A 27845-nucleotide genomic window follows, 5' to 3' on the forward strand; every position below is an offset into this window, starting at 1 on the left:
AAATCAGGGAGATTGTGAAAACGGATAGAAATGCTATCCAATAATGTACAGTGTACAGTATATCCTCTTAAAATACCCGTACTTCCCATCCAGAAAAAGCCCCAGGGGCATTTCAATTCATTTGTATGCTACATCAGCTGTGAATGTGCTAAAGCAGCAGGACACTAAGGGCCACTGGTTAAACCTAGCAGAGAGAGAGAAAAGAAGAGAGAGGAATAACTCCTTTAGACAATAAACAAGGTGTGGCAAATAACGTTGGAAATATGATGCCATGTATTTTGTCATAGGTCCTGCAATGCCAAGTTTGTTCCCAGGTGGCATTGAGAAAAAAAAATACAGATCAAGATAGAGACAATTGGAATGTCAAGGTTGGGCCCTCACACTGTGAAAAGTTAATGTTTTAAAAACAAGCCTTAGTTCTCTGTTGAAGTTGCCAAGTGGGCAGTCAGCCCAGTGTCTGTTTCATCCAAAGAGTTTTTCTCTGAAACATTAAGCGATGCATCTGGCTAACTGGATCAAAGTCTGTGGCCTCAGGGCTGTTGTAAGCCCATCCAGAAGCTCACCAATACACTGGCTTATCTTGCTTCATTAAATAAGCATTATTTTCATACCATGTCAACGCAAATTTGCTCAACCGCTTGGGGAAATTGCATGTTGAATGCTATATATCAAGTAAATGTTAGATGACAGAAAACGGAGAAGTTAAGTAACAGTACGAAAGTAGAAAAAGCAAAATGAACTATTGTTCATTCACTTATATTAAGTGTTATATACTGCCAAGTGAAGGGATTAATTGGCAGTGGTTGCCCTGACCTTCATAAATTGAGTGTGGATGTACTTCCCCCACAGGGTGTGGTGGGTGATGCGGGGGAGAGGGGGCCTCCTGGTCCTGATGGCAATGAGGTGAGAACTGTTGTCCGCCTCCTGGTGAATTCAGCTGTCCCCTTTTTTTTATCCTACACTTTTGATCTACCTCTGGATGTTATTTCACCTTTCTGTCTCCTCTATAAAGCTTGAGTCTCCCTGTTTGTTACTTGTCCTCTTTCATCAGTGACAATGTGTACAAGTGCACAGTACTGGGCTATTTCCTGCATCAACTTATTCAGATTTATATGCTAAAGTTATTTTGTCTTTTAGTATTCTTTTTGTCATGTAGCCTATGTTTGCCCATTAAGTTACACTTACAGTATTTCCAATGTAGCCTTGGGAATGAGGGATGTGCAATACTGTAAGTGTCCTGTCCTGTGTACTTAGGATGTTGCTGTGATGTTTCACAGGGGCCTGTTGGTGGGATTGGCATTAGCGGCTTTCCTGGTCTGAGGGTGAGTATCAGTTTTTCAATATTATCATGTCTAATAATGTGTTATTTTCCACAGCTAATGGCACTATGTTTGATCTGTCATTCATTTGGCTCACAGTTCTACTTCTGTCTCCCCTTTAACCTGTTTCTAAGATTGCTTGTCTGTCTGTATCTTTCTGTCTACTTGTCTGTCTCTAGTGTTTAGATGTTTGGGTTTGGATGATGGATAGCAGGATGTCCTGTGTTTCTCCATGAGTGATGAATGTGAATTTTAATGCTCCCATCTATTCTTTTGGTTAGTAGTAGTAAGTAGGGCAGTAGCTTATTTCTTACTGTTAATGACCATCACTTCGGAAATCTAAGTATTCCGCAGGGAGGAATAGAATATAAGTAGGGCTGCACGCCATGTATCCTCAACACTACTAACTCCATGGGCATGACAGTGCCAAATAAGTAAACAAAACTTCCCGCATGTATAGTAATGGAGATGTACATTACTCTGACCACAGTTGTTCCATGGTTGGGTACAGTAAAAGTACCCTAAACATATGGAAATTTGAAATGCATTATAAGTGGTGCACGTCAAATTTCAATAATCTCTGGTCTCCATCTGCCAAAGGTTTAAATGTTACCAGCATAACCACTTGGGAGGCTCTGTCTTATTTCAACAGTGAGACAAATACTACACTGTCACAGATCTAGTGTAATAGAGACAATGCTGTCTTTTCACTGCAGAGTGTACTGTTAACTGTTAAAAAGGCCTCTAAAACATCCCCTGTTCATGTCAGAAAAATAGATACAACTGTGCACGGCACCTTTCCTGTGCCGTAGTTTCAAGCTTCATTTACACTGGTTTGCTGTCCTCATAACATGTGGATTTATTGGGGGTGCTTGAAGGGTCACTCAGTGTGCACTAGACACATCTGGATGGATGGGGTTTCCTTAACCTTCACCTCAGCTACTGGCTGTAAGTCATCTTTACTACAGACACAGTCAGACATGAATGAACATGCAGCCATGTATCTTTATTTAGTTTTTACACAAGCAAGGTTACACACGTACCACAATCAAATTATAGAGAATACCACAGCTTTGAAGTAAACCCATCTGAATATTTCACTACATCTGATATTTTAGTTTCATTCAGTGTGTCATTTCAGAGTTGCAGACCATGTGTCGCTGTAGAACTATCTAGTAAAATTTACGAAGCAAATTTACTGTCACTCCAGATTAACTGAAAAAGAAATTGGTAGCAAACCTTTGTTTAACTCCATGTCTCAGGACTCAGTCAGGCCTGACGCTCCATAGATCAGTTTGTATGTTCTGGAAAGAACAGGATGAGCACACATGCATACAAGAATGTGCTGCATACACTATAGGCACACACACACACACACACACACACACACACACACACACACACACACACACACACACACACACACACACCTCGTCTCTCAATTAACGATAACAAAAGATAACTTTTAGAAAGATTCTTATCGGCAAACAGTAGTAAATGTTCCCCAATTCTCTGGTATGTGAAAAAACATTTAGAGATGGTGGGCTATCTGATGTATTGCTGATTACATGTTTATTTAAAGCTGATGTAGTGGTTACTCATCTTTATATCAACAAATCATTGCCTGTAAGTACTTTTGCGTAATCATACATGAGAGCCAAAATACTTACACCGCCTTAATCCTGCCTTTGATGTAATTCATATTTAGTCAACTTTCCAGCTGAGTGACTTTGACACAGGTAGATCTCACAAAGAACTTTGATTTGACATCGAAAACTCATTTTCACTTCCCAGTGTCAACCACACCCTTGTGGCTCCAGTTGTGCTCACTTATTTATGAAAGGCATTTACAAGAAGTTACAGTTACACAAGTTAAGCTTTAGTTAAGTAATCAGAACGAGAGCAGAAACAGAGCAGTATTTGTTCTGGTATGCAATTATGTCTTTGCCAGTGACATAATCAACAAAATGTGATATAGCCAGACACTTTTTCACAGCCGTGTGTGTGTGTGTGTGTGTGTGTGTGTGTGTGTGTGTGTGGATGGATGGGTGCGTGCGTGCGTGCATGCGTGTGTGCGTGCGTGCGTGTTTCTGCTTGACCACTCTTACCTCAACCAGTTTTTCATCATTTACACATGGTATGGTGAGACCTGCATACACAGTAATTTTGTTGTGCTTCCCCCAGTCGCACGTTGGTGAAGTACATCTAGTGTATGATACACGGGGTGCTGAAGCATTTTATGTTTGATTGGCTTTTCTGAGGCTACAGTTGTTGTGTTGAAACAAGAGGAACAGGAATGCTACAATCTGTTTTTTGTCAAGTCTTTAATCACTTGTCTTCAGTGTGGCTGGGAGATAATGGTTTGGGTGATCTCTAACCACCTGGCAGTCAGGCTACAACACAGCGTGGGATGTTGATGTACCAGATCAATTTAGCTGGCCTGGTGAACATCAAAGTTTTGGGTGGAAAGTTATTTTTCTCAGCTTATCTCCTTCTTTCAGTTCATAATTTTTCATGCGTTCGCTGTTGAAAGCTTCTTTTGATAAAGCGCATGTGATTTGTGTCCATCCTGCTGCAGTACGGCAGTGGAGCCACAGCATCAAACACCAGCCTTACAGGGTCCAGATGGACATCTAGTTTAAGCAACATGTCCTTGATGCTCTCACTCGCCTCTCACTTACACTTTTTTTTTTGCACAAAGACCAGGCTGACAGTTTCAGTCTCAGGCCTTTGACTGCAGAGAAGTGAGATACAAAGGTTCAAGGTTCCTAATTGTCTTTGTATTCAGTTGTATTCACTTTTCCTCAGCTTATTGGTTAAGGCGGACATTGTCCTCTCCTGACTGTCTTGGAACAAATTCTGATGACTCTTCACCCTTACTCACATCTCCTTTAAGCATCAAAGAGAAAAAAAAACTTGAGTTAGCAGGCTGCCTGGTTCCATCAATAAAAATGTTTACCACAATATCAAAGGAATCCATGCCTATATACCCAGGTACAGAGGCTGTATTTAGTTAAATGTGTTTTTGTCTGTCTGTGTGAATGGTGCATATGTGCATTTGCTTGCACATCCTTAGACACACACGCAGACGCACTTTGTCGGCAATATAATCACTTCTGACATGGTTTTAGCAGTCAGTGGCCAGCCAACTGCCTGCCTGCTTGTAAAGGGTATTTTTTCAGTCCAGCCACACATTCTGGCCATTCTTACCTCCCCGCTGTCAATTAGAGTGGATGTTGTGGGCTGGCAGTAGTGAGCAGGCCAGACCCATACAAAACAACTGGATACACTGTCAACACGGCTTAGTTGTGTTGTAAGGTTGTGACAAAAAGGAATGTTCTGTGTTGGAAACAGCAGATAGTGTTGATGTCAAGACAAAAGTCCCTGCCAAGAAGAAATCGGAAACATTTAGTGTGAAAATGCCATTCAGTGTCAGTCAACAACTGTGGGCCGGTATCAAAAGTGTCTGTGTTTGTGATACATAAATTCCATTGTGTACCTCCTTCCCTTCACAGGGGGACCCGGGGCCTGAGGGACTGCGAGGACTGTCTGGTCTGGTGGGACCTCAGGTAGATTAGACAGTGGCTACTGCAAATGCTCAAAACTTAAGGAAAATACTGTACAGTACTATCAAGTTAAACCATTTAAATCCATAAAATATCTATTGCATAAGTTTCAAAACGTTTACCACAATGTCAACTTTTATCAGCCTCCTTCTTGGCTTTACTTCATTTGCAAATCCCTGCTTCAAAACAAATGATGCCATTGAAGTGATTTCTTGCAACACCCCTTTCTCTAATGAACTGATTATTCTACTTTCCCTCCCTTCTGTCCTTTCCCTGTGGCAGGGCCCAGCAGGACGAGCCGGCCTGCCTGGATTGAAAGGTGATAAGGTGATCTAAATATTTATATTATTGCAGTGTATCTGTGTGTAATGTGTCAGTAGCCCAACTTGCATAGTACTACATATTACAAGTGATCCTGTTAACATTTGGATAATGCAGCCACTAAAACAAACTCAAATTCAATATCATGATGATAGACGGAGCACGTTAGTAGTTACTTATTTTAAATATTGATGTTGCTCCACAATTTCTATTGTTTCTTACAGTGTTGCCATTTGTTTTCATGCTATTCAAACTGCATTTTGATAGCAGCTTGCCTTGAAAGTTTACAAGTGTTGCATAATGTTCATATATTATACAGTATGTACTTTATGTATAGGTATATATCTCTCATCTATGGTCGTATTGTGATCACTGTGGCAGAGTAGTGTTGTGTTATATCTCTGTATGATACTGTGAAATTCAGGGTGAAGTGGGACAAATGGGCGAACCAGGAGAGATGGGGTACCAAGGTGATAAGGTAAGGACGTCTCCTGTCACTCAAGCAAGATTTTAGGTAAAACACAGACGCACACCATCTGAACATTACGTGCATGGATTTATTATGACCAGCAATTTGATTTCATTAGACATTTTATTCCCACGCATCAGTCGTGACTTCATGAACTGTGAATTGTGGAGTAAAAATTCCAGCACAATACTCATCTTTTGTTGAGAGCATATGTCACTTGATAACACTTGTACAGTTCATTATTTATTATTTTTTTTCTTGATTGTTTAAACATCCCAGGAGTGCTCTCTGTTTACCTCCTGCTAAGACAAATTATTTGACAATAGCAGAATCAATGGAGGAACATTAGTCTTTGCTAAATTAGGAAAAGATGAACCAAAACATTGTTTGGATAAATGCAGTTGTTGATTCATTAATCACGTGAGGTCACCACATAATGCTTGTCCCATGTTAAAAATGGTTTGTACACACACATGCACGCACACGCACACACACACACACACACACACACACACACACACACACACACACACACACACACACACACACACACACACACACATACACACACACACACACACATACACACACACGTACGCATGCAGTAACACAGTAACACACACACATACACACACACAGTAACACAGATCTAGGCATGCATTCAGTTATATGAAAATGGATAAAAACAAACACACTAACACACAAAGGGTGTGTAAGACCAGTTTGAGATTGTTATGCCTCGTTCTTTCAGGGTGTTGCTGGTGCACCTGGTCCTACTGGGCTAAGAGGGAAACCAGGACCACCGGTATGTTCGTGTGAGTGTGTATGCATCTGTGCAGCCAAGGGTGCATGTGTAGACTTTACTGAAAGTGTATTTATTTGTGCATTTGCGTGTTTATGAGTGTTTGTGTGTGTGTGTGTGTGTGTGTGTGTGTGTGTGTGTGTGTGTGTGTGTGTGTGTGCATGCCATTCTATGCAGGTGTTGTACAGAAAACACAGTGTACCACAATGAGATCTGGAATCTATTTTTGTTTGCTTGTAAACTGAAGTCAATTTGGTCACATTCACAACACATCGGTAGTGAGCTCCAATGAGGGAAGCAAGACGTGGAATACATGTCTCTCTCTATGACATAGTTCCAAGTTAGCACAGTCCTCGGAATGATCAGAACTAAATATTTCCCAAAATTCAAATACAAGCATCCTGAATTTGACCACATAACCATAACATAAACAAAATGCCAATCATGTTGGGAGAGCACACTCAGAGCTGCAGTCTAGCAGCAGAGTAAGTCTTTACTTACCACACTTTGAGGAACAGTGAGTGAGCCACACACACAATCTCTATTTACTATTACTGTATTATTATTATTTTCATGTTGTTGCTGATATCCATCAGTTTTATTCTTGCTGTTGTTAAACATTGTTGACAAAGTTTTTGCTTTTTCATGACTGTTAACATGTTTTATTATTTGCATCGTAAAAACTTCACATTTCCCTGTTGTACTATGTGCTTTAGCAATACTATGTTTGAATATGGCCATAATAATAAAGCCTCTTTGAATTGAATTGAGAGAGAGAGAAGGAGAGAGAGAGAGAGAGAGAGAGAGAGAGAGAGAGAGAGAGAGAGAGAGAGAGAGAGAGAGAGAGAGAGAGAGAGAGAGAGAGAGAGAGAACCATTTAGCCGTTCAGGGTCAGATGTCTAACTTGTATCAGTGCTTACTTGGTTATTTGCTCTTCACCCATCAGTGTGATTGAGCATCATATCAAATGGCTATAACAACTCTATGTGGAATCACATTGAGTCAGTCAGCATTATTCAGATCCATACTCGATGAAGGAATAGACTGCATTACCTATATTTGAACAGAAGGAACACATTATAATTAAGGTGGGTTTTCTGTATTTTAAACAGGGTAAAATCGGCGAGATGGGGGCACAAGGACCGCATGGGCCTCCAGGACCAGAGGTAGCACACCACAGGACCTACTGATTGTTGTGACTCCATGACCTTTCCTCTTTTGCCAAAAAAAAATGTCTTGAACATCTCAAAATGGGAAACAATGAACATAACTAAACAGAACATAATGATGTCTTATTACTTTGGTCATTAGATGACCTTTAAATGATCTTGTGACCTTTCCTTTTCTGGCCACCGTTACATAAAAAATTCAACTCATATATTATATAGTATGTGATAGTCAAACAGGCCAGTTGGACCATGATATTTGCTGAACATAACCATTCACTTTACATGGCCTGAAGGGTGATCCTGATGTTTCATCTGTTGAAACGAGATGGCTCTAAGAACAGTAAAATGGGGATTTAGACTTTTAATCCTATTAAAATATTAATGGTTTAATTGTACAGTATTATACAGTGTTGTTCAATGAAAGAAAAGCAAATTGAAATTTTACTAGGGCACACTGGCATATGTTTAAATTATTCATACTTACTCACTCACTTACTTACATAATTTGAGTGTTTCGGCAATGGAGACATCAATCAAGGCGTCCCATTAGCCCCAAAACATTTGAACGTAAAGTAACGTAACGGAATGTAATGTAATGTAAAACATTTCATCAAAACAATTTTTATCTTTTGTCCCTTGCTTTCCCTGTTATGGCATCTACCTCCAGCATGTCTGTGCTTTGGATGTTCTGTAGAATACCTCCCCTTTTGTCACAGAGGTCATTGTTGATGCTTCATCGTATGTGAAAAGCATGGAAAATGTCAAAGACACACTGCAGTCAGGAGTGCAACATGACCATAGGTCACATAGGCCACAGCTAGCAGGCATATTCTTCTGAAATGAGTGATCGTGTCATGGCAGGCGTACCTGAATGTATTCAGCTTCTATCAACTCCGTAGCAGTCCTCACTATCCTTACATCAGTTTTCTATGAGCATCCCTATATACTCAAGAATGGCCCCACCCCTATGTCTGCCTGATACAGACATATGCAGGATGCCTTCAGTGATTCGTAAAGAGGAGCTGCTGTAGTACATCAACATACAAATAGGCAAACTTTGTAGCTGCCATTTTAAATGCAATATAATTCCATTCCCCATCCTGTACAGAGATGCAATGAGTTCATTTAATGTGTGGGATCAAGCTCCACCAGTTAGTCATGTAACTCATGGCAGGTGAAATAATCATAACATAGAATAATAATTTATTTATCCTGTTTTTTGCAAGGGATTTCCTGGGGACATTGGAGTACCAGGGCCCAACGGTCTACCTGGACCAAAGGTATATCAGCATCTCTCTTTCTCTCTCTCTCTTTCTCTACCTCTCTCTCTCTCTCTCTTTCTCTCTCTCTCCATCTCCGACCATCCAGTCATTACTGTAAATTCATCCAAGTGAATTCATGCATTTGGCTGTGTTTCAGGGTTTGCAGGGTGTCAGAGGGCCGCAAGGTCCGCTGGGTCCTCAAGGAACACAGGTGAGACAATTCAATACTCAACTTATTTCCATTTCATCTGCTCGGTTCTTGACTCACTGATACAGAAAAGTGGAAAATATGGCTCATCAAGGGATTTACCTTGGATCATTAGTCTGAGGAAAGATTATCTAACACAGTGCTTCTGATCTATCTATTTAGCATCTAGTCATATCTCAAACAGTTGCAGCTTAGATCTTAGTGGGATTTTTTTTTTCTCTGACATATCTCTCGGGGCATTTTCCACTTAGTGAAGTCATGATTCATCATTGGGTGCTTATAAAAATAAGGCTGAAAGTTTTCCAGCCCTGAAAAAAAAGGAACAGAAGCCTTTGACAGGTATACAACACACACACACACACACACACACACACACACACACACACACACACACACACACACACACACACACTTTTCTATTGTGATGAATGTTACAGCATTGACCTGGCAACCGCTCACAGAGCTGTAGTTGGCCAACGTACTCTCCTCTCACACACACTTTGTTGGTATGGGTTCACAGCAGCTAAGTCAGATAGAGTACAGAGAAAAAGCTTTTTGATACCTGAAAGCATAGACGTGGAAAGTAACATTTATTCAAGCGCTGTACTTGAGTACAAGTACAAAAGTGGATTACATTTATCTGACAGCTATAGACAGTGGCGTAGGTTTGGTTTCAGAAGCTGGGGCAGCCCAGTAAGAATGGCACGTTTAGAGTTAAGAACTTTATTTTTGAAAGTTGGAACTCATGCAGATGGAATAACAACGTTACTGTGTGTGCATTTATTCATGTTGTTTGGTGTGCCAGCTGTATTTACTAGTCTGTTGGACTCTGCTGTGTATATGTAAGCATGTGTGTGTGTGTGTGTGTGTGTGTGTGTGTGTGTTTGTTTGCAAATATTTGTGTATTATGATCTGTACTGTGTTTCTGCAGGGCGAAGAAGGACCACTCGGACCACCTGGCAGCGCTGGCCCTACTGTAAGAACTCCCAGATTCTCATACTGTATATACACAAATACACATAGAGATACATGTACACAAACGGAGCCTTTTGCAGGTGGTTTGAATGAAACTATTTGCTTAGATATTCTATTAAGAAGCAGCTGGAATGAGATGTGATATATACATTATTAACTTACATTATATAACTAACAATATTTTGATCAGTACGTGTGTGTGTGTGTGTGTGTGTGTGTGTGTGTGTGTGTGTGTGTGTGTGTGTCTGTCTGTCTGTCTGTCTATCTCTCTGTCTCTCTGCCTGTCTGTCTGTCTCGCTGTCTCTCTGCCTGTCTTTGTAGGGGAGACCTGGAAGGAAAGGCTACATAGGCGAACCTGGCCCCGACGGTTTAGAGGTGAGTCTAGTTTATAACGATACATCATGCCACAACATTGTGGAATACAGAAGTGTGTTAAATATATGTACATTGTGGAGTTGAAAAATGTATCACACAGTCAACTAAATATGATTAATTTTGTGTCTGAAAGAATGCACACTGGTTTTGGTTAAATACTGTTCATGCCAGATTGCAACTGAATTTCATACTTGAAGATAAACTGTCAAAAATGCTGGTTAATATTCCTATAAAACCATGTCAGTATCCTAAGAGGAAATCATTTAATGTCTTAATTTTAATGGGATCATATTTCTTTATTCATTTATTTTGCTTGAGAAGGAATAAGTAAGGTATTTTCCACAGTAAAGTGTGAACTATTTCATCCCACCACATGAAAACACTTTGATTTACTTAGATTTTAGTAGTACCAAAAACACAGACCAGTCAGTTCATGTCCAATGTGCATCCTGAAGGAAGTACGTAGGTTTGTGCATAGATTAGCTTTTTTTCATGTGTACATTACAGTTGAACAACATTTAGACAACATTGTTGTACCTAGTTATTTTTGTCTCAATTGCCATTTAAAATTATTAGATGTTGAGAAATTGGGAACAATTTAAAGAATGCCTGTGAATTTCTTGTAATACATGGAAATGGGCCTATGTCTTCTTGTTAGCTTCATGCCATTCACCTGCTAAAAGACCTGTGATTCCAAACAAATGAGAAACAAATAATCTGCTATATCTATTTTACCAGAACTGTATACCTCCATCTTTAGAAAAACTGACACTAATAGTCGTATGGCTTGTACAGTTTAAATTATTTAACTTTTTTACTTGAGCAAACCACAGCATTCCAGACTTGATCCTCACCCTATTTTATTGGCTGAAAATGGCTTTTATATGCACCACAAATGATTGTGGTATCATGTGTTTAAAGATGTTATCATTCTATATTATTGGCTAGTGCTTCCCTCTGAGTGCCAGTGTCTCCATGTTTGTGACCGGTTTATAGCCTAGACTTACTGTGTTGTAAACATGCTTTTATTAGGAGAGACAATTATTTCTCCCAGGGCTATCATCATATATATTGACAAACCGCAATGAGAAGCAACACAAAGTTATTCACAGTCCCATGCAGTCTGTGTGTGTGTGTTCCTTTTTACACTTGTAATATCCTGTGAGTCTTGTGCTTGTGGCAGGGCAGGATGGTGTCAGAGGTCTCTTTAATTACAGGAAACTAACCAGCACACTGTTTGATGTTTTCTGATTGCAGGGAGAGAAAGGGGACATGGGGAATGTTGGAAAAATTGGACCACAAGTAAGTTGCTTTCACAGTTGTAATGTACAGGACTGACATTAAGTAACAGCCTTTCTGCTGTCGATTAGTAGCTTCTCATTAAATCCCTCTTTAAAAGTGTCATTGTGGAGTCTGTGCTATAGATTGTATTAGCTTGAGTTCCTGTCCTTACATTGTTTTAATAGTTTGCTTAAAGGTCATGCGACATTGAGATGATGCCGATTATTAAATCCTCCAGTGTGGGAAGTGCTGAGGAAGTTTCAGGAACATCTTGTGATGTCTAGCTATTTGCATGACCCACTTTTAATTTTGAGAGAGATTTGGATCCTCTCCCATCACCAAATACATAGTGTTCTCATCATGCAATTGGCAGAACACCAGAGTAGAACAGAAGGAACACCAATCAGTGTCGAAGTCACCTCATTTGTTTAAGGCTCAAAGCCTACCAAAGTGTGTTTGACGCCTGATGTTTCCCAATAATCATACTTGATAATGAATTTTAAGTATAATAACATAATGACCAAAATGACGTTGGTCTTTGTCCATCAAGTGGCTTTGCAAGTGTCCCAAAACATCTGTGTTAGGATTGTTTCTAAATCTAGCAATACACACAGTACAGCACACATACAGTTTCATGCTTCAGTTAATGCTTTATACCCAGCACAAATACTCTAGAGAATTGTTGGGACATGTTTTCCCTTTGTTAAAGCGCACAACTGCTCTGAACATCCAAAGTATGTCCGTCCTTACCGGAGGCCCCTTAATGTTAATATTTGCATTCTGTGCATAGTGGAAGCAACCAAGCGAGCCATGTTGGACTGTGTAGTTGCAGTGCACATATGAGAGGGATTAAGCACTTACTGAGTAGAGGGGCCTTTGAAGCCAAAGAGGAACCATGGGGCTATGTAGAGAGAAACATATGGAGGCTCTAATGAATGGCATTACATCACTTTCCACATAAAGTAGATATGTAAGAAACTGAGATAGACGGTTGTTGACTAGTGCAGGTTAACCCAGAGTTGATACAAGCTGGCCGCCCGTCTTCACAGAGTGCCCCTGTATTACCATAATCCTTCCCAAAAACAGTTTAAAGTGAAATTTGACTGGAGGGTTTTACAGTTGTATTTAAGTCGATTTAGATTGGCTGCTGAATGATCCATTTTTACACCACCATCAAGTCCATGGCTAATAACACATGTTTCAGTCCTCAATTACCAAAGACAACCACAAATGTGCTTTGAAATGTAGTCCACATGTCAACCTCTGTGCTTTGATTTTCATGTCAGTGACTCAGTGTGTACTTACATGTGTGTTCGAGAAAGAGGCATGTGTGTGGGAGAGCCATAATACTCTTAACAATAAGTGACATGGGCTGTATTTCTTCCCTAACTGTAAGGTTAATGGTTATACCAGTGCTTTTTGATCCCATGCTGTGTCTGAGAAACCAGATCGCCTTCAAATCATTACTGTAAAAGCTCCCATGTCAAGGCCCTGTCACATGGAAACCCCTTTAAACCATTTCCTTCTGTTAAATGATACAGGGTACCACATTGTCTCACTGTGTGTCCCAATTAAGGGATTTGAGGTCAATTTAGAGCTCCTGTTCCCATGCCTGCATCCCCTCACAGACACTCTGCAACTAATCCATCGCTCAACTGCTTTACTTGCATCCAACTGGATAAAAAACCCTTTAGGTGATGATACATGAGAAACACTTTGAAGCTGTCAGCCTTTCTAGCTGAGATAGGGAGTAGCAACTGGAGCAAAATCTCATTGTGTTTATCTTAGTGGCCTGTTTCTTGTCTTCCACTTTGTCTCACTCTGTCGACTTGTTATGTTGCAATCAGTTTCTTTTTGTCTGTCTGTCGCTCTCTCTGATTCTTGCTTTCCCTAGAACATAGAGGTATATAACAAGAACATATACTATATGATTATGTGACAGAAGTAAGAATAGCAGTAGAATCTCGTAACCGTTTAACAATGTGAATATATCATCCTGCAAGGAGGCAGCGCTGCAATGGAAATTGGCCCCTTACAACCAGAGAGAGCCGCAGTCTGACCGCGTTGGCTTTTGTGGTTGGCCAGAAGTGAGGCCATGGTCTGCAATTGGGCAGTAAAATGAATTATTGCAGTAACAACTAACCACCCACCCATACGTTTTACTTTTGGTCTGGAGCTCTAGATTGGAGAGGCTGGCACTGGACCAAACCACAGCCCCTATCCCAGACGATCTGGAAGTGGTTAAGCTCCACCAAAAACTCTTGTTTGTACATAAGCTGGTATTTTCCCTATGAGGACTCCTTTACTAAGTAATGTGTGTCTTTTTGGGGCCATCTGTATTGAGTTACTTTATGCTGTGATACTACCATGCCTATAGTAGTCTATATCTACGACGTTCCACTTCCGGGATTGATCAATTGTTTGTGTAAACTCCGGTGGATTTATGAGGACTATGGTTTATTATGTTTAGTGCCGCCCAGGATGATTGTGATTGGTTTAAAGTAATCCCAATAAACTAGAGCACGTTTTTCTCCCATCCCAGAATGCTGTGTGGACTCTCCAGACCCTTCCCCGCAGCGCTGTAGAGGAAGGTCTGGCAATGCCAGACTTTGCCCGTAGTAATTCCCAATCATTGATATTGTGCACAGAAACTACAGTATGTTATAGTTGCTTCATGCCAGACAACATAGTTTAGTTCCATGATTCATATGACCTCTTGCATTCCAGGTCCAGTCCTTGTCATAACAAGTTGGGAAATGACCCTTAGATATATGATGATCAGGTCCATACACCTGTACTTGTACTTTCTTCTGATGTGTTTGTTTCAACTCTCCTCTCCTCTCCTCTCCTCTCCTCCTCTCCCCTCTCCTCTCCTCTCCTCTCCTCTCCTCTCCTCTCCTCTCCTCTCCTCTCCTCTCCTCTCCAGGGTCCACTAGGCCTGATTGGGATAGCTGGTGGGATCGGAGTTCCTGGTGAAAAGGTAAGTAGTGTGTTTCTCTGTCATTAAGCTGTCAGTCAGCATCAGCTGGTTGCTTGTCAGTGCCAGAGCCATGTAATTTGGGCTGTGTTAAGCAGCCATGGATTGAGGCCCCAGAGGCGCCCAAAACACATGCTTAGATAAATACTCAACACTCTCACATCGACATCAATAACCATATAGTCAAAGCCATGTCACCATCAATTTTCGCACACCAATTTCACTTAAGTATTTGACAAACCTCTGTAGACGTATTGGCCTGTCAGAACCCTAAAACTTGATTTGTTCCTGATTGGTGTCATTAGACATGTGCTGTGATTAAATCTGGAGAGGCCCTAAAGCTTTCTCCATGTTCTCTTCTCAGCTTAAAATTTAATATTTTACCGGCTCTGCAGCCTTCCTACTCAAGTGAAATGAGTTTACCAGCAGTCTGGGTGTTGATTATTGACAGTCCTCAAAAACCCCCCCTTTTTTCCATTGTTCCCTCTATCTTTACCTTTTCCCTTTTCCTTCCTATCCAGAAGCCCCCTGTGTGTCAGAACATGTTCTTGTGATTGGAAACCGTCTGCTTGTCAGACTCTTGCATGTCCTCCGCCCCCTCTTACGCAAAATCCTCCTCCTGGTTCAATCTGTCAGCACCAGCCATACCCTGACAGCCCGCAAATTCCTTTCTCATTATATATATATATATATATATATATATATATATATATATATATATATATATATATATATATATATATACATTTAGTTCAATATCATCCTCTGGTTTAGACTTTTCTGTCCAATACAGAGCCTTAAAACTATCCAGAACTGGATGTGTACTTGTACAGTCATGAATGTTGCACAGTTCAAGGAGGATTAAAGCATCGCTGACACAAGTGTTAGAGGGGTTAGAGTGGAGACCTAGGCAGCTTTACTGCTCACCAGGAGTTACCTTTGCTTTTAACGCACTGTCCCACAAACTGGGTTTCAAAGTAATTGCTCGCTTTTGCACTCCATTCAACCAGCTGTCAATCTAACCTTCTGCATTTGAGAAGCTCTTCTCCAGTTTCACTGCTCTTCATTAGGAAACATGTATGTGAAGCTGTGTTGGGGTTTTCTGTGTTGAGCTTTCAGGTCATAGTTTAATGATCAGCTCTCTTTCTGTCTTACTGTGTTTTTCCCCAGGGCGACCGAGGACCAGCGGGTCCAACTGGTCCAGTTGGGGAGAAGGGGCCAAGGGTAAGTACAATCACTCAGGATATACTGCATAGCTCTGCATCTTATCTGAGAGTTGGTAAACCCCAAAGACAACCAGACAACCAGAGATGAAATACATTGTTCAGTAAACTAATGTCTAAGGATGATGAATATACAACTGAACCACTGAGCAATTATTGGCTGTAAGATTTGGCAACGAAATAAACCTTTTCGTTGCCAAAACCTTGTAGGTTTATTTCATGGAAATGAAAGCAGACTCACTTGGCCGAAAAATGTTCCAGACTCCTCAATGTTGTAAGTTTTGTTGATACAAAATTCCGCTGTGTCAAATCGGTTTACCCACAGTGAATGCTGAGGATAGGGAGGAAAAGCAAAATACAGCTTTTATTTCAGTGATTCTTTTGGAACACTCAGTCTGGTCTGGTTGATCAAATCCAGTGATTAGACTGAGTAAACACTGTATTTGGATCTGTAAATACCTTTTGGTGTTCTCTGTCTGTGATGTCTCTTTGCAGTCATAAAATTCTTAGTTAATCGTCTGTTGCTAGGATGAGACCTGTGATTTGGGGTATCAGTTTGAATAAGAAGCTGGTCAGCATCACTCACTCCCAGTTTGTACCTCATTGTGACAGTAATGAGCTCCAGTGGCATACCGTTTTGTCTCATCTTCGACAAAATGTCAACTGTTGGTGTTGTAATTTGGAGTTAAAGCTTTTTAATGGCGGAGCAGAAAAAGCACATTTGTCTAAACTTGTTTCAAATGCCAGGGTAAGTATGATTGTGTCTCATTGAAAGTATAAAAACACTTCCAGTATTAAAAAAAGATTTTGTGCCCATATGATTTGAGTTTTAGTTTCAGTTTAGATGACTTGCGCAGCCCCAGTCCACAGTCTGAGGCCTATACAGACGTGCAGCAAGAACGCACTGGGAGCAAGATGCCTGAATGTTAATAATTATTGATGACGTCATCGTCCATCATGAAGTTTCACTGTATACATCGTCATATGCCAATTCGGTAGACATCGCCCAACCCTATGCTGTCCATTGCAGCAGTGTTCCCACTGTCTCCTGTACTGATACATGAGCGAGGCTGGCCTCCCTCACTGTCCTGGGGCCTTGGATTAACTCCATGTCTGGGCCTTTGGGCCCCATTCCTGACCTAGCTGGCTGACAGACTGGCTAGCAGGCTGTCTGATTGGCTGGCTGGAAGAGAGGATGACTAATTTGGTGGCTGGCTGGCTGAATAGTTAGATGATTGAATCACTGCTAGTGTGTGTGCATGTTTGACTGAAAGAGATTGACTGATAGAGAGAGAGAGAGAGAGAGAGAGAGAGCAGTGTGACTTATGTAAGGAATTATGGTGATTTGTGTGAACCAGTTTGTGCCATGATGATACCACATTAGCAAAGAGTGGCAGTTTGACTTTGAGCTGTATCACCACAGATTACAATGATCATCTCATAAAGCTCTGTTTCTGTTTGAATGGTGGTTTACAGGGATAAGCTTTTCCTGGTAAATCCCAGCCACTTTAGTCTTTACTGTTGTTTCTTCAATAGCATGGATAGATTATTACAGAATGAGAATGGGTGTGATGAGAAGCACAGCACCCAGCTGTCTCTTTTTATCTAGGTGGTCTGGAGCACATTCTAAGACAACATAATATAAAACACAGTCCTACAGAACAGTGCCAATCCTTTCCAGTTACAGATGTAACCGCGTTTTACTAGTCATCGTTAAAATCCTGAAGAGCTAATGCAGCATAGTTTGAATAATGTGTATAATAATGGTAACCACCATTACTACCCATGTAGCAGATGCCATTAAACAGTGACATAATTTCTTGTCTCCCTTTCCATAATGTTTGTTGTTTCTGTTTTGGTGTAAGGGCTATCCAGGGTTGCCAGGAAGTCCAGGGGACATCGGCCTGCAAGGTGCACCTGTAAGTGTCTTACCCTCGTCATGTAATACCAGATACGATACGATACGATACGATACGATACGATACGATACGATACGATACGATACGATACAACTTTTATTGTCAGCCAGGGCTGAAATTCTTTTTGCATCCCTGGGGAGCTCATATAAAAAAGAGGACATAGATATACAGACATACATAAGATGAATAGCACCAAAAGACATTACCACAAATAACATAAAGTAAGGAAACAAAGCATACATGTATAACAACAGAAAATGGCATGAACATACACACAGACAAGGTCTTGGAGACTTATAACCCTGAATAAATATTGCACTGGATTTAATGTAGCTGGTGAAATAGTGATTGTTTGCATTGGGATGACCACGTGTATATCTATATTTACTGTATGAACTGAACTGTATGTATTACGCATATTGGTCTTTCATTAACTTCCTTTGTCAAAGTTTGTTTTCTTTTCTTTTGCTCCCTCTGCATTTTGGATTTAGTCATACACACATTAGTACTTAATGGACTGAGACGCTTGGATGCATTGACTCTCATCTTCTCTTCTCAGTGTCTTGGCTGGATATTATAAACGCCTAAATTCCGAGATTAACTTGGACCATTAAACTGATTTGGAGGAACGTACTCTTGGTTTTTGTAAACACATAAAATTTAAGGGGGGTTATTTGATATATCAGTTTTCCTGTTTCCCACAATTTAGTCTAGACCTGTGTTAACAGGATGTCTTAACTGGCAGATTGTTCAGTAGTTCTGCTAAAGCCTGCGTAGTGCATTAGGGCTAGTGTTTATGTGGGCTATAAGACACATTAAGAGAGGTTTGTCCCTATTAAGTTTGTGTAAATATTCTCACTGTATTCCATAGTGTGTCTAACTGCACCTTGCCAAAGAAACACTATGAAAACCAATCTTTATTTTGTCTCTGCCATCCATCTTTTGTCTGTCTTGTTTTTACTTACAGGGTCCACAGGGGCAGAGGGGTAGTGCAGGCATCGCTGGGACGAAGGGCAGGAGGGTAAGAGCTCTATTTACCTTTGGGGCATTAGATGCACTAGTCCTTTGTATGTTATGTGAGCTGACTTTAACTAAACAACTCGTGAAAACATCAGACCCTTGGTTGTCTGTTTTGTATTACAGTTCCACCCCCACAAACCAAAGGTTAAAGCAATTAGAAGACATGTGTTTGTTCTCCTCGAAGCTTCTTTATAGGTGCATTAACAGCGGTTCCATAAGCCCCATGAATATCCTGTTGAAAGACATTACGGTAATGTCACATGGATATGGTGTGGTAATACTGGTGAGACATCGTGTGGCTGAGAGGAGAATGACACCTTCAAGTCAGAAGGCAAAGATAGTTTTATGATTTCAATTGTAGTCAGGCTTTTTTTTTACAGCTTTCCAGAATTTCAACATAAATCTAGCAGTAGCAGCAACTAAGGTGCATCATGTTGATTATACAGTCTATCAGATCAGAATAAACAAAGGAGGTTTCATCTTGGCAAGTTCATCTTAAATTAGATACAACTCAACTATATCACAGTTTGTGTGTGTTGCCTTTTGAAGCAAAATTTAAAAGTCTTTATTCAAGAGCAGCTTCAATGATGCCATATAACTAAAATGGGTCTCGGGCCAACTTGGTTTGTCTGTAAATATCATCCCTATGTTTACGTAACTAAATTCCCTGTTGAGCGGTTTGGACCTCTATGGTATATAATGAATAGATCTTTTTATGTAAAGTCTAAAACAGTTGAACGTTAGCCACACAAACATTATAGGTTTATCATTTTCATAGTTTTTTTGCCGTACTTTCTGGGATGAAATTACTCAATCCAAATTATTATTTGCCATTGACAGTTATTGAATAATACAATATAATGTTAATCTCTGTAACAGTGTTGTATTAAACCAAGAAATATACTGTAGTTCCTCAACAATGGCCAAAACACATGGTCAAGAAGTGATGTACATACAGCTATGAATATTCATTTTCAGTGCATTAATATTCATATGAAATGTTGATGTTAATGATACTAAACTAGAACTGTTCTCTTGTTAAGGAATATTTTTGCACTGACTGTGAACGTGGCTGTTAATGTTTATTGTTACCAACCTTTTCTAGTGAGTAGTTTTGTTGACAGCATGTTAGCCGGGTATTATTCATGCTAGTCAAAGGTGTTTATACTATGTGATAAAGTGCCTAACATAAAAAATAAAGTGCCTACCACAGATTTTAATTTACTTTCCTAAACTGATAGTTTGCATGTGCTTCACTCGAGTACCGGACTGCGCAGCAGTGCCAAGGCTAAAGCTTTCTTATTTAATGTGAGTCCATTTAAGCTAATGCAAGAAAATGGGCCAGAAACGCTAACAAGCCACTTGAGCAATCCCTACAACCACACTACTTCTAACACTTCATCACTCATCCATACTTCACTTCCTTTATCCTCCGCTCACTTATTTTCCTCCAGTTGAACATTTTGCCAAGCAAAACATATGGTAGCACTTGACATGCCACGGCTTGTGTTGTTTACTGTAAGCCATACAAGTGTCAGTGTGTGCTTGCATTTCCTGTCTTACTGAGGTAAGATATAGTTACCCTAAAATCCTCCATCATGGACCAGTGGAAATTGTGAAAGCTAATCATTTGAATCAAAGTCACATGTCCCCTTGTAAGCTTTTTTTTTTTTTTTAAAGATTTTTTCAACACTGCAGGTTTTTTTTGTCGATAACAGATAAACTTCAGAATGCAACATTACAAAAGCTAAATGTAACTGTTGCACTGCTTATCACTCGTTCTTATCATTTTGCCCTCTGATCTATAAAACAACAAGTCATATCTTGGAGCTGAATTATCTGGTGTGCACCTGCCCTAGTTGGCACACACCTGCACTAGTTCTAAAGCTTTTTGTCGTTGTGGGATCACTCACAGTCACTTCCTCCTCTGAATTATGAGTTGCTTCCCTCATATCTAATATATCTATCTCTGATTCCTCTTGCCTATTTTAATAAACACTCACAGTAAAATGCACCTTCACCTGCTCCACAAATGTTCTTGTAGACAAACTGTGTAATAATGTGTTATATGTGTTATTACTAGAGATGGTCAGATACCATTTTTTGCTTCCAGATACCGATTCCAATACCTGAACTTATCTGCGTAAGCGTATCTGCACATACCGAGTACTGATCCGATACCAGTGTGTCATATATTTTTTTATGTTTTAACAGCTGTATACTACTATCCCTCTATGGATGTGATGTGATTTCTATCTTTGTTGTACGGCCTGGCTCAGGTTAAACCTTATGTGAAACATGAACAAATGCAAACAATGAACGCTACAGAACTTCAGTCATAACGGAAAAAGAACAGAAATAAACTACTTTAAAGTCAATTTTCTTCAGGGCTTAATTATGTGGTATCGGTATCAGATCGGTGCATAAACTCCAGTACTTTCCGATACCGATACCAGCATTTTAGGTAGTATCGGAAGCTTTTCCAATACTGGTATCGGTATCGGAACATATCTAGTTATTAATTGTTAATAAGCAGTTGTTTAATTGGGTACCTTTTTGCAGAATCAGTGAAACACTAACGAGGGTGGACCACAGGTTACAGCAGCATTGGTCACTTGGCAGAAATGATTGCCTGAATGACTTTTAAACCAAGATTGGAGAGAGAGATGATCTATAGGAAGGAACAATGAGAGGGAAAGATAAAGCGGTGTTTGTCTGCCTGGAAGCTTGATGTCTGACGAAAGCCAGAGGTTCAGACAAAATAGGAACTGATAGAGAGAGAGAGCCATCAAAGATAAAGATATAAAAGACAAGATTGAAACAACAGATTGGCTGAAAGTGGAAAAGTCTTGAAAGAGCAGACAGGAGAGAAACGAGTTTGTATTTACAGATTTGTATCTGTCACCCTACCTATGTGGTGGTGCTACAATGCTGGGAAACCCCTGGAATGTTTGTGGGTTGAAAAAACCCTGAGTAGATAAATAATACAGACTAATTACTTTGTTGTTGGTGTTATTTCAGCGTTAACTGTATACGTCAACGTGTGTATGATGCTTTGATGGTAAATGTATTACAGTACTGAACATTTGTTGAGTGATGTTCAAAGGTGTGTCTCATGTTCCTGTTGCATAGGGGCCCCAAGGTCCAGAAGGCCCACTGGGAGAACCAGGCCCTGAGGGCACCAAGGTAAGCATGCACACCACCCTGTGGGAAACATCCCAATGTGCATGTGAAGATGGAATAAATATAGTACTTTTGTTTGAAATATGTCCATCCTCCTATATATTAGGTACAAGATTACATCTGGGATTATGTGCTCAATTTGGGACACTGCTGAAATTATTTGTCAGAGCTTTTGAATGGTTTATTTCATTAGTCACACTTTTTTTTTTCTTTCTAATACCTTTCCAAAATGTGTCAAACCTTTTCTCTTCAGGGTGAAATGGGTGACATTGGACAAAAAGGAGAGCCAGGATTCATAGTAAGTAGTCTTAAATGAATATGCCTTTACAATTGTCTTTCATCTTGTACTAGCTTATGTAAGAAAAGGACAGAAAAAAAAGACAGATAATAACATGCTGCAAAGTTTATAGTCAAAGCAATAAAAAATACTTGTAAGGTACCTGCTGAATGAGTATGATGGTTTAAATGTTTTATGTGTCACACATTTCTGGATGAAGGCTTCAGGCTCTTAAGAAATGAAAAGGCAAATTTATATTTGCCCTCATTCATCTGAAGCCAAGAATAATCATAGTCAGAAAAAAGGCATCATCCTGAAGCATCTAGGTTAACACATGCATCCCTTTTGAAGATGCCCATTCACCTCATGGAAAAGACATTACCACATATAACCGTGGGGTCTCTATAAAAGCTTGGTAAGCCTTTCAGTTTTTATTTGCCTTTGTCTCTTTGCTCCTGTATCAGGTTATACAAAAAATAAGTTATTATTTATTTGCTGCCAACTTGTAGAGAGGAAACCTGAGCTATATGTAGAGGAGTAGCAGGATAAACATAAACTTTATATTTAACTGATAACTAGCTGAGTGAAAATACAATCCAGCTTTAGAGTTACCTGTGATGCCTGGTTTTAATAAAGACATTTTAAGTGCATTCTCCAATTATCCAAAAGTGTACAAGAACATCAGCACAGCCATTCTAGGTGTGGACATGTGCATGCATATGTTTACTTGTATGTTTACGTATATGTGATGCCTCCTCAGGTGCTGTTCCATTTAGGTTGAGTGTAGTTGATAGAAAAGGATATTTGTAATTGACGTCCATCGTCCATATGTTACAATGGTATACACATTTATGAGCTAATGACAGTAGGTTCGACTGACATCAAAATCTGTAAAACTGTTATGGATCTGCACGCTTAGGAGAGCAGTTAACTGCAAATATGTTTCCATAGAACAAGTTAATGTCCGAGCATTTCAAGTGTTTGTGTTGTGCTGAACCATTGGGCGGCTGTGGCTCAGGTGGTAAAGCAGTCGCCTACCAATCGGAAGGTTGGTGGTTTGATCCCTGGCCCTGCAGTCCCATGTCAAAGTGTCCTTGGGCAAGACACTGAACTCTAAGTTGCTCCTGATGCTGCGCCATCGGAGTATATGTGTGTGAATGTTCATCTGATGAGCAGGTGGCACCTTGTACGGCAGCCTTGACCACAGTGTATGAATGTGTGTGATGTTACATTGAAGCCCTTTGAGTAGTCATTAAGACTAGAAAAGTGCTATATAAATACAGTTTGTTTACATTCAAATGCATCTGGCCGGATTAACAACACTCTCATTTCTGTCTCTAGTTGCACACGTTGCATTTTGTTTTCATCTGAGAGAAATTCTCAAATACATAAAATGTAAACAACAAGGAAGCCAATATATTCATCAGGATAATGATATTGCTGCTCCCTCTTGAGGACCAGCAGGGAAATGTGTAGCGACACATAAAACCGGATCATTGAAAAACCCAGCACACACTAAATCACCAACCATCCGACATGGAAGATTAATATGTTGCCAATATTTCTCTCAGAATAAATTGAAACCATTTGGGTTGATTGAAACTGCATGTCATATAATGATTTCTCTTTTTGAAGGGCAAGGCTGGCAGTCCAGGAGAGAGAGGCCCTCCTGGGAAGAGTGTAAGTAATGTGTAACTGAATTCTGACTGCTGGATGTCTCTTTCAGAGCTTTAATTATCCGCTTCACTTTAGCAAGTAGCATTATTATGCCTACAGCAGACAACACAGACTTGTAAAACATTTCCACATCCTCTTTTCACCTGCAATATATATATATAATTATTACTTAAAGAGTGTGCACCCATAAAGTCACCCAAGAGGAAGTTAAAATAAAAGACTGAGCGGTGTTTTCAGGCTCATAATCAAAACACATGTGCGTGTATTCCCCCTAATTAAACCGGTGTGTGAGGTGCATTTGTACTAACATGAATTTGTAATGACTCACAGTTTTAATGAACACAACATACACACTTGGCTGAATTGCCTGCTTCTGTTTTTAAGAAATTATAAGTAATACTTCACATGCTTTGTGTGTGGAGCAGGAAATTGTACATTATAAAAGCAGGGCTCTCTGGTGGACACATATAATGGCAAAAGTATTTCTAAATTACCACAAACATATCTTTGGCATCAATGCACTGCACTGTTATGTGGGTTGATACTGATAATATCTGCAGTAGCTAATAATGGTCGATGATATCAGCCAGCTGAATAATTGTTCATGCTCCACTTTAAGACTTTAACAATCCCTGAGGAGAAGTTTTTTTTTTTTTCTGCAGCTAAGAATGCGATGTAGGACACACATTGACTATTGTGTCTTGTTTTAGTTCCACACAATAGACAGACTTTTGGCAACTTTGAAGGACCATTTTGCTTGAGTCTTGTTTTTTTTTTTGTTTTTTTTAACCATAAAAAAGATGGATGGTAGTTTTTATATGCTTTTGAACTGTGGACGGATGAAATAACTGATGTTCCACAGATGGTAGAAACATGCAAACAAAAACTGATCAAAAACAGATTCAAAAGCAGATCCATGTGGGCTGTCTAACAGTCATATCATGGTCATTATATCCACAGTATGTTTCTTATAGTTTCATCAATTTGTGGCAGGACTTACAAAGGATGATCCCCAGTCAGAGAAAAGCCCTGTCACCCGCATGCTTAATCGGTGTTTGGCTTGTGTTACTGTATTTTCCATTGACAAATGAGCTGCTTTCTACTTTCTCTAATCATGTGTTGGCTTAGCATTTGACATTTCAGGGTTGTTTGTAATTACTCTTAACAGACACACAAATACACACATAGACATGTGCAGGCCTGTCCTCTCACTCTCATCTGGACATGCACACATGGACATAACACACACATATTTGGGACTAGTTGTGACCTGTACTTCTAAGCTCATGCTGCTTGATGTTAAATGAAGAACTTCTAAATCAGATTATCAACCTCACTGATTTGACAAACTTACTCTAGCTACACTTCTGTATCTGCTAAAGATGGTGGGAGGGAGGGAGGGAGGGGGGGTTGCCTTTCTGTTGTCCACTTCTGGACTCATAGCGCCATCTTGTGACTGATAACATCTCTCTCAATATATATTATGTATAATTCCTCGCCATTTCTATGTTCTTTGATGAAAATCAGTGAGTGAATGTGTCCCAAAACCATGTTGGTATCTGTGATGTCAAAGCCCATTAAGTTCAGTGCTGAATGCAATGTTGTAGTCAATGCACTTGTCAGTGATTGTGGTAGTTATCACAACGCACTGTATTATACTGCAGTTTCCATACATCTTCTTGTTTCCCTAAAATCTTCTCTCACTTTTGACAATAACTCTCGCTGGCTTTATACATAATATGTGAGCCGTGAAAACATCACTTCACTGTTTTTCCCACTCTTTTATTTTCCATTTTGTTCAATTAATCCAGCTTCACTCGTTAAATACCTCATTTACACAGTTTGAGACATTTAAAATATTGTTGTTTTTTTTATTTTGAGTCATATCTACTCAGTCAATAGAAGCAAACGTTATTTGAGTGTTAATTATCGTGAGTTAGTAAACCTAATGGCTAATGGTTGATGCTACTGAATTAATTGCTACCTCATCAAACTTTGACACATTCATTTCAATACTTGGAACAAGCTGCTATCTCTCACATTCAAAAGTAATGGCGTCCTCTGTCAATGTTGAACTAAACACTTTTCAACATGTTGGAAATTAGCGTGTCTTGTCTAAACTTGGCAATGCAATGTTTGGACTACAAAGAGATCTGACCTTGCAGGAAAGCCAATCTGTTTGCATCGCATCAAAGACTTCCTGTCATGTCTGAAATATTTGTATTTATACATGTTTGTGGTCGCGTTGCCAATGATGATGGTGATAATAATAATAATGAGAAGAGGACCGTGGCCAAAGCCAAGCTTGCTGCTTGTTTTCTGTGATTACATAAATTAATGACTGACGCTACACGCAGCTCATGAGTGTGCATGTGTGTTTCCAGGGTAAACCAAGTATTCCAGGCAGCACCGGGGAGAGGGGACCCCACGGTGAACCAGTAAGTATGCTAACATCTTCTGACTGTTACATTGATGTGGTTGTTTCAGAAAACTACAAACAATAACAACAGACTTGTCTGGAATCCATAATGAATCATTATTCTTACAAAAGTGAGAAAAAAGCTGTCATGGTTGGAATTATTACATAAACACTATCTCTTTATCACAGCTCTCAAGGGCGGTTCTAGGGACGAGGGGGGGCAAGGGTGGCCAGTGCCCCCGTAATATTAAGCCTCGACCCCCCTCTGGCCCTCCTAACTGGGGCAAATATTTTAATACATTTTTAACCCCACCTGTATCCCCAAAGAGGGGATTTTATTCATGTGCAGTAATAAATAACATATTGTTATATGTGTACCGTTAGTCTTTTGTAGAACCAAATCGATGGAGGGTTGGTGGTATGTAACACTTGTGCTTAATATACTTGGTACCCCTAAATTTGCATCTGGCCCCAGCCTGGCCCCTCCATTTGAAATGGTCTAGAACTGCCACCGTTAGCTCTGATGTTGCTTATTACGAGAAATTGAAAGATTTAGAGAAAAGAGAAAGAGATTTAGATTTGTCTATATTTATTGCTTTCTCTCTCCGTGTCCCTCGCACCTTTCAGCACCGTACCTTGTGCTTCCCTTCTTGGATTAGTCTTAGTCCAGTTCTTGACTTTTCCTGGAAATCAGCCGACCCCTCAGGGACATCAAGAATGTCAAACAATCAGATACAAATATTTATTAGGATAGGAGGTTCCAATAACACTAGACTCGGTTTGTGTTATGGGTCTCATCTTGCCTTTGGCTGGTCTTCAGTTTTACTCCAGGCATTCTCAGTTCTCCGCTTTCCCTATTCTACAGACTTAAGCATTCAACTCTATGTGTTTGTTTTGCCATTATATGCTAGAGTTGTATATTATGTTGTACAGATGTTTTATTTCCCCTATTTACTGTATCTAGTAAGAACAGCAATTATATTATTGTATCATTAAGCTAGCGTCCTTAAGGCTTCTTATGATGGTTAATGTTCTTGCAGGGACCCAAAGGACCTTCTGGAGAGGCTGGACCTGATGGAGAGCAAGGACCTGAAGTACATTACATTAAATATTTGTCACTATTTATCAATTCGTTATTAGGGGTTTGGGGGTTTTATAGTTGACATTCATATGCATACAGTGCAAATTGAACATAAGTCATGCCCTTTGTTCCTCATCTTTGTAGGGTGGGCCTGGTGCAGAGGGGGAACCGGGTGCTATTGGAGAGCCGGGGTCAAAGGTCAGTGCTTCAGTCCCTACCACGCTCCAGCAATGTGAATAGCCGTGAACTTTCTCAGTCAGTTTGTACTTGACATAACTGTAGCCTTGGAGGAAACAACAGCTGATTGTCAAGTCTAACACTT

At 40.0% G+C, this 27845-nt stretch overlaps 1 protein-coding gene and 1 long non-coding RNA gene across 2 annotated transcripts in view; one reads left to right on the plus strand and one right to left on the minus strand.

Moving 5' to 3' along the window:
* Positions 1 to 27845, plus strand: part of LOC116039115 (collagen alpha-1(XXIV) chain) — a 96280-nt gene that overhangs the window by 42444 nt on the left and 25991 nt on the right. The window contains exons 13-34 of the mRNA XM_031283896.2: positions 850 to 903; positions 1278 to 1322; positions 4835 to 4888; positions 5168 to 5212; positions 5631 to 5684; positions 6427 to 6480; positions 7590 to 7643; positions 8873 to 8926; positions 9066 to 9119; positions 10048 to 10092; positions 10413 to 10466; positions 11724 to 11768; positions 14674 to 14727; positions 15895 to 15948; positions 17813 to 17866; positions 18834 to 18887; positions 22019 to 22072; positions 22323 to 22367; positions 23982 to 24026; positions 26408 to 26461; positions 27483 to 27536; positions 27668 to 27721. Of these exons, the coding sequence (XP_031139756.1) occupies positions 850 to 903; positions 1278 to 1322; positions 4835 to 4888; positions 5168 to 5212; positions 5631 to 5684; positions 6427 to 6480; positions 7590 to 7643; positions 8873 to 8926; positions 9066 to 9119; positions 10048 to 10092; positions 10413 to 10466; positions 11724 to 11768; positions 14674 to 14727; positions 15895 to 15948; positions 17813 to 17866; positions 18834 to 18887; positions 22019 to 22072; positions 22323 to 22367; positions 23982 to 24026; positions 26408 to 26461; positions 27483 to 27536; positions 27668 to 27721 (1134 nt within the window). The remainder of the gene's footprint in view (positions 1 to 849; positions 904 to 1277; positions 1323 to 4834; positions 4889 to 5167; positions 5213 to 5630; positions 5685 to 6426; positions 6481 to 7589; positions 7644 to 8872; positions 8927 to 9065; positions 9120 to 10047; positions 10093 to 10412; positions 10467 to 11723; positions 11769 to 14673; positions 14728 to 15894; positions 15949 to 17812; positions 17867 to 18833; positions 18888 to 22018; positions 22073 to 22322; positions 22368 to 23981; positions 24027 to 26407; positions 26462 to 27482; positions 27537 to 27667; positions 27722 to 27845) is intronic.
* On the minus strand, positions 3134 to 21356 carry LOC116039118. The gene is made up of 3 exons (XR_004102253.2): positions 21218 to 21356; positions 9612 to 9614; positions 3134 to 3144 (listed from the first exon to the last, which is right to left on the minus strand). It is a non-coding gene; the product is annotated as an uncharacterized LOC116039118 (long non-coding RNA).

Source organism: Sander lucioperca, chromosome 11, assembly GCF_008315115.2.
Source record: "Sander lucioperca isolate FBNREF2018 chromosome 11, SLUC_FBN_1.2, whole genome shotgun sequence".
In the NCBI taxonomy this organism is placed as follows: domain Eukaryota; kingdom Metazoa; phylum Chordata; class Actinopteri; order Perciformes; family Percidae; genus Sander; species Sander lucioperca.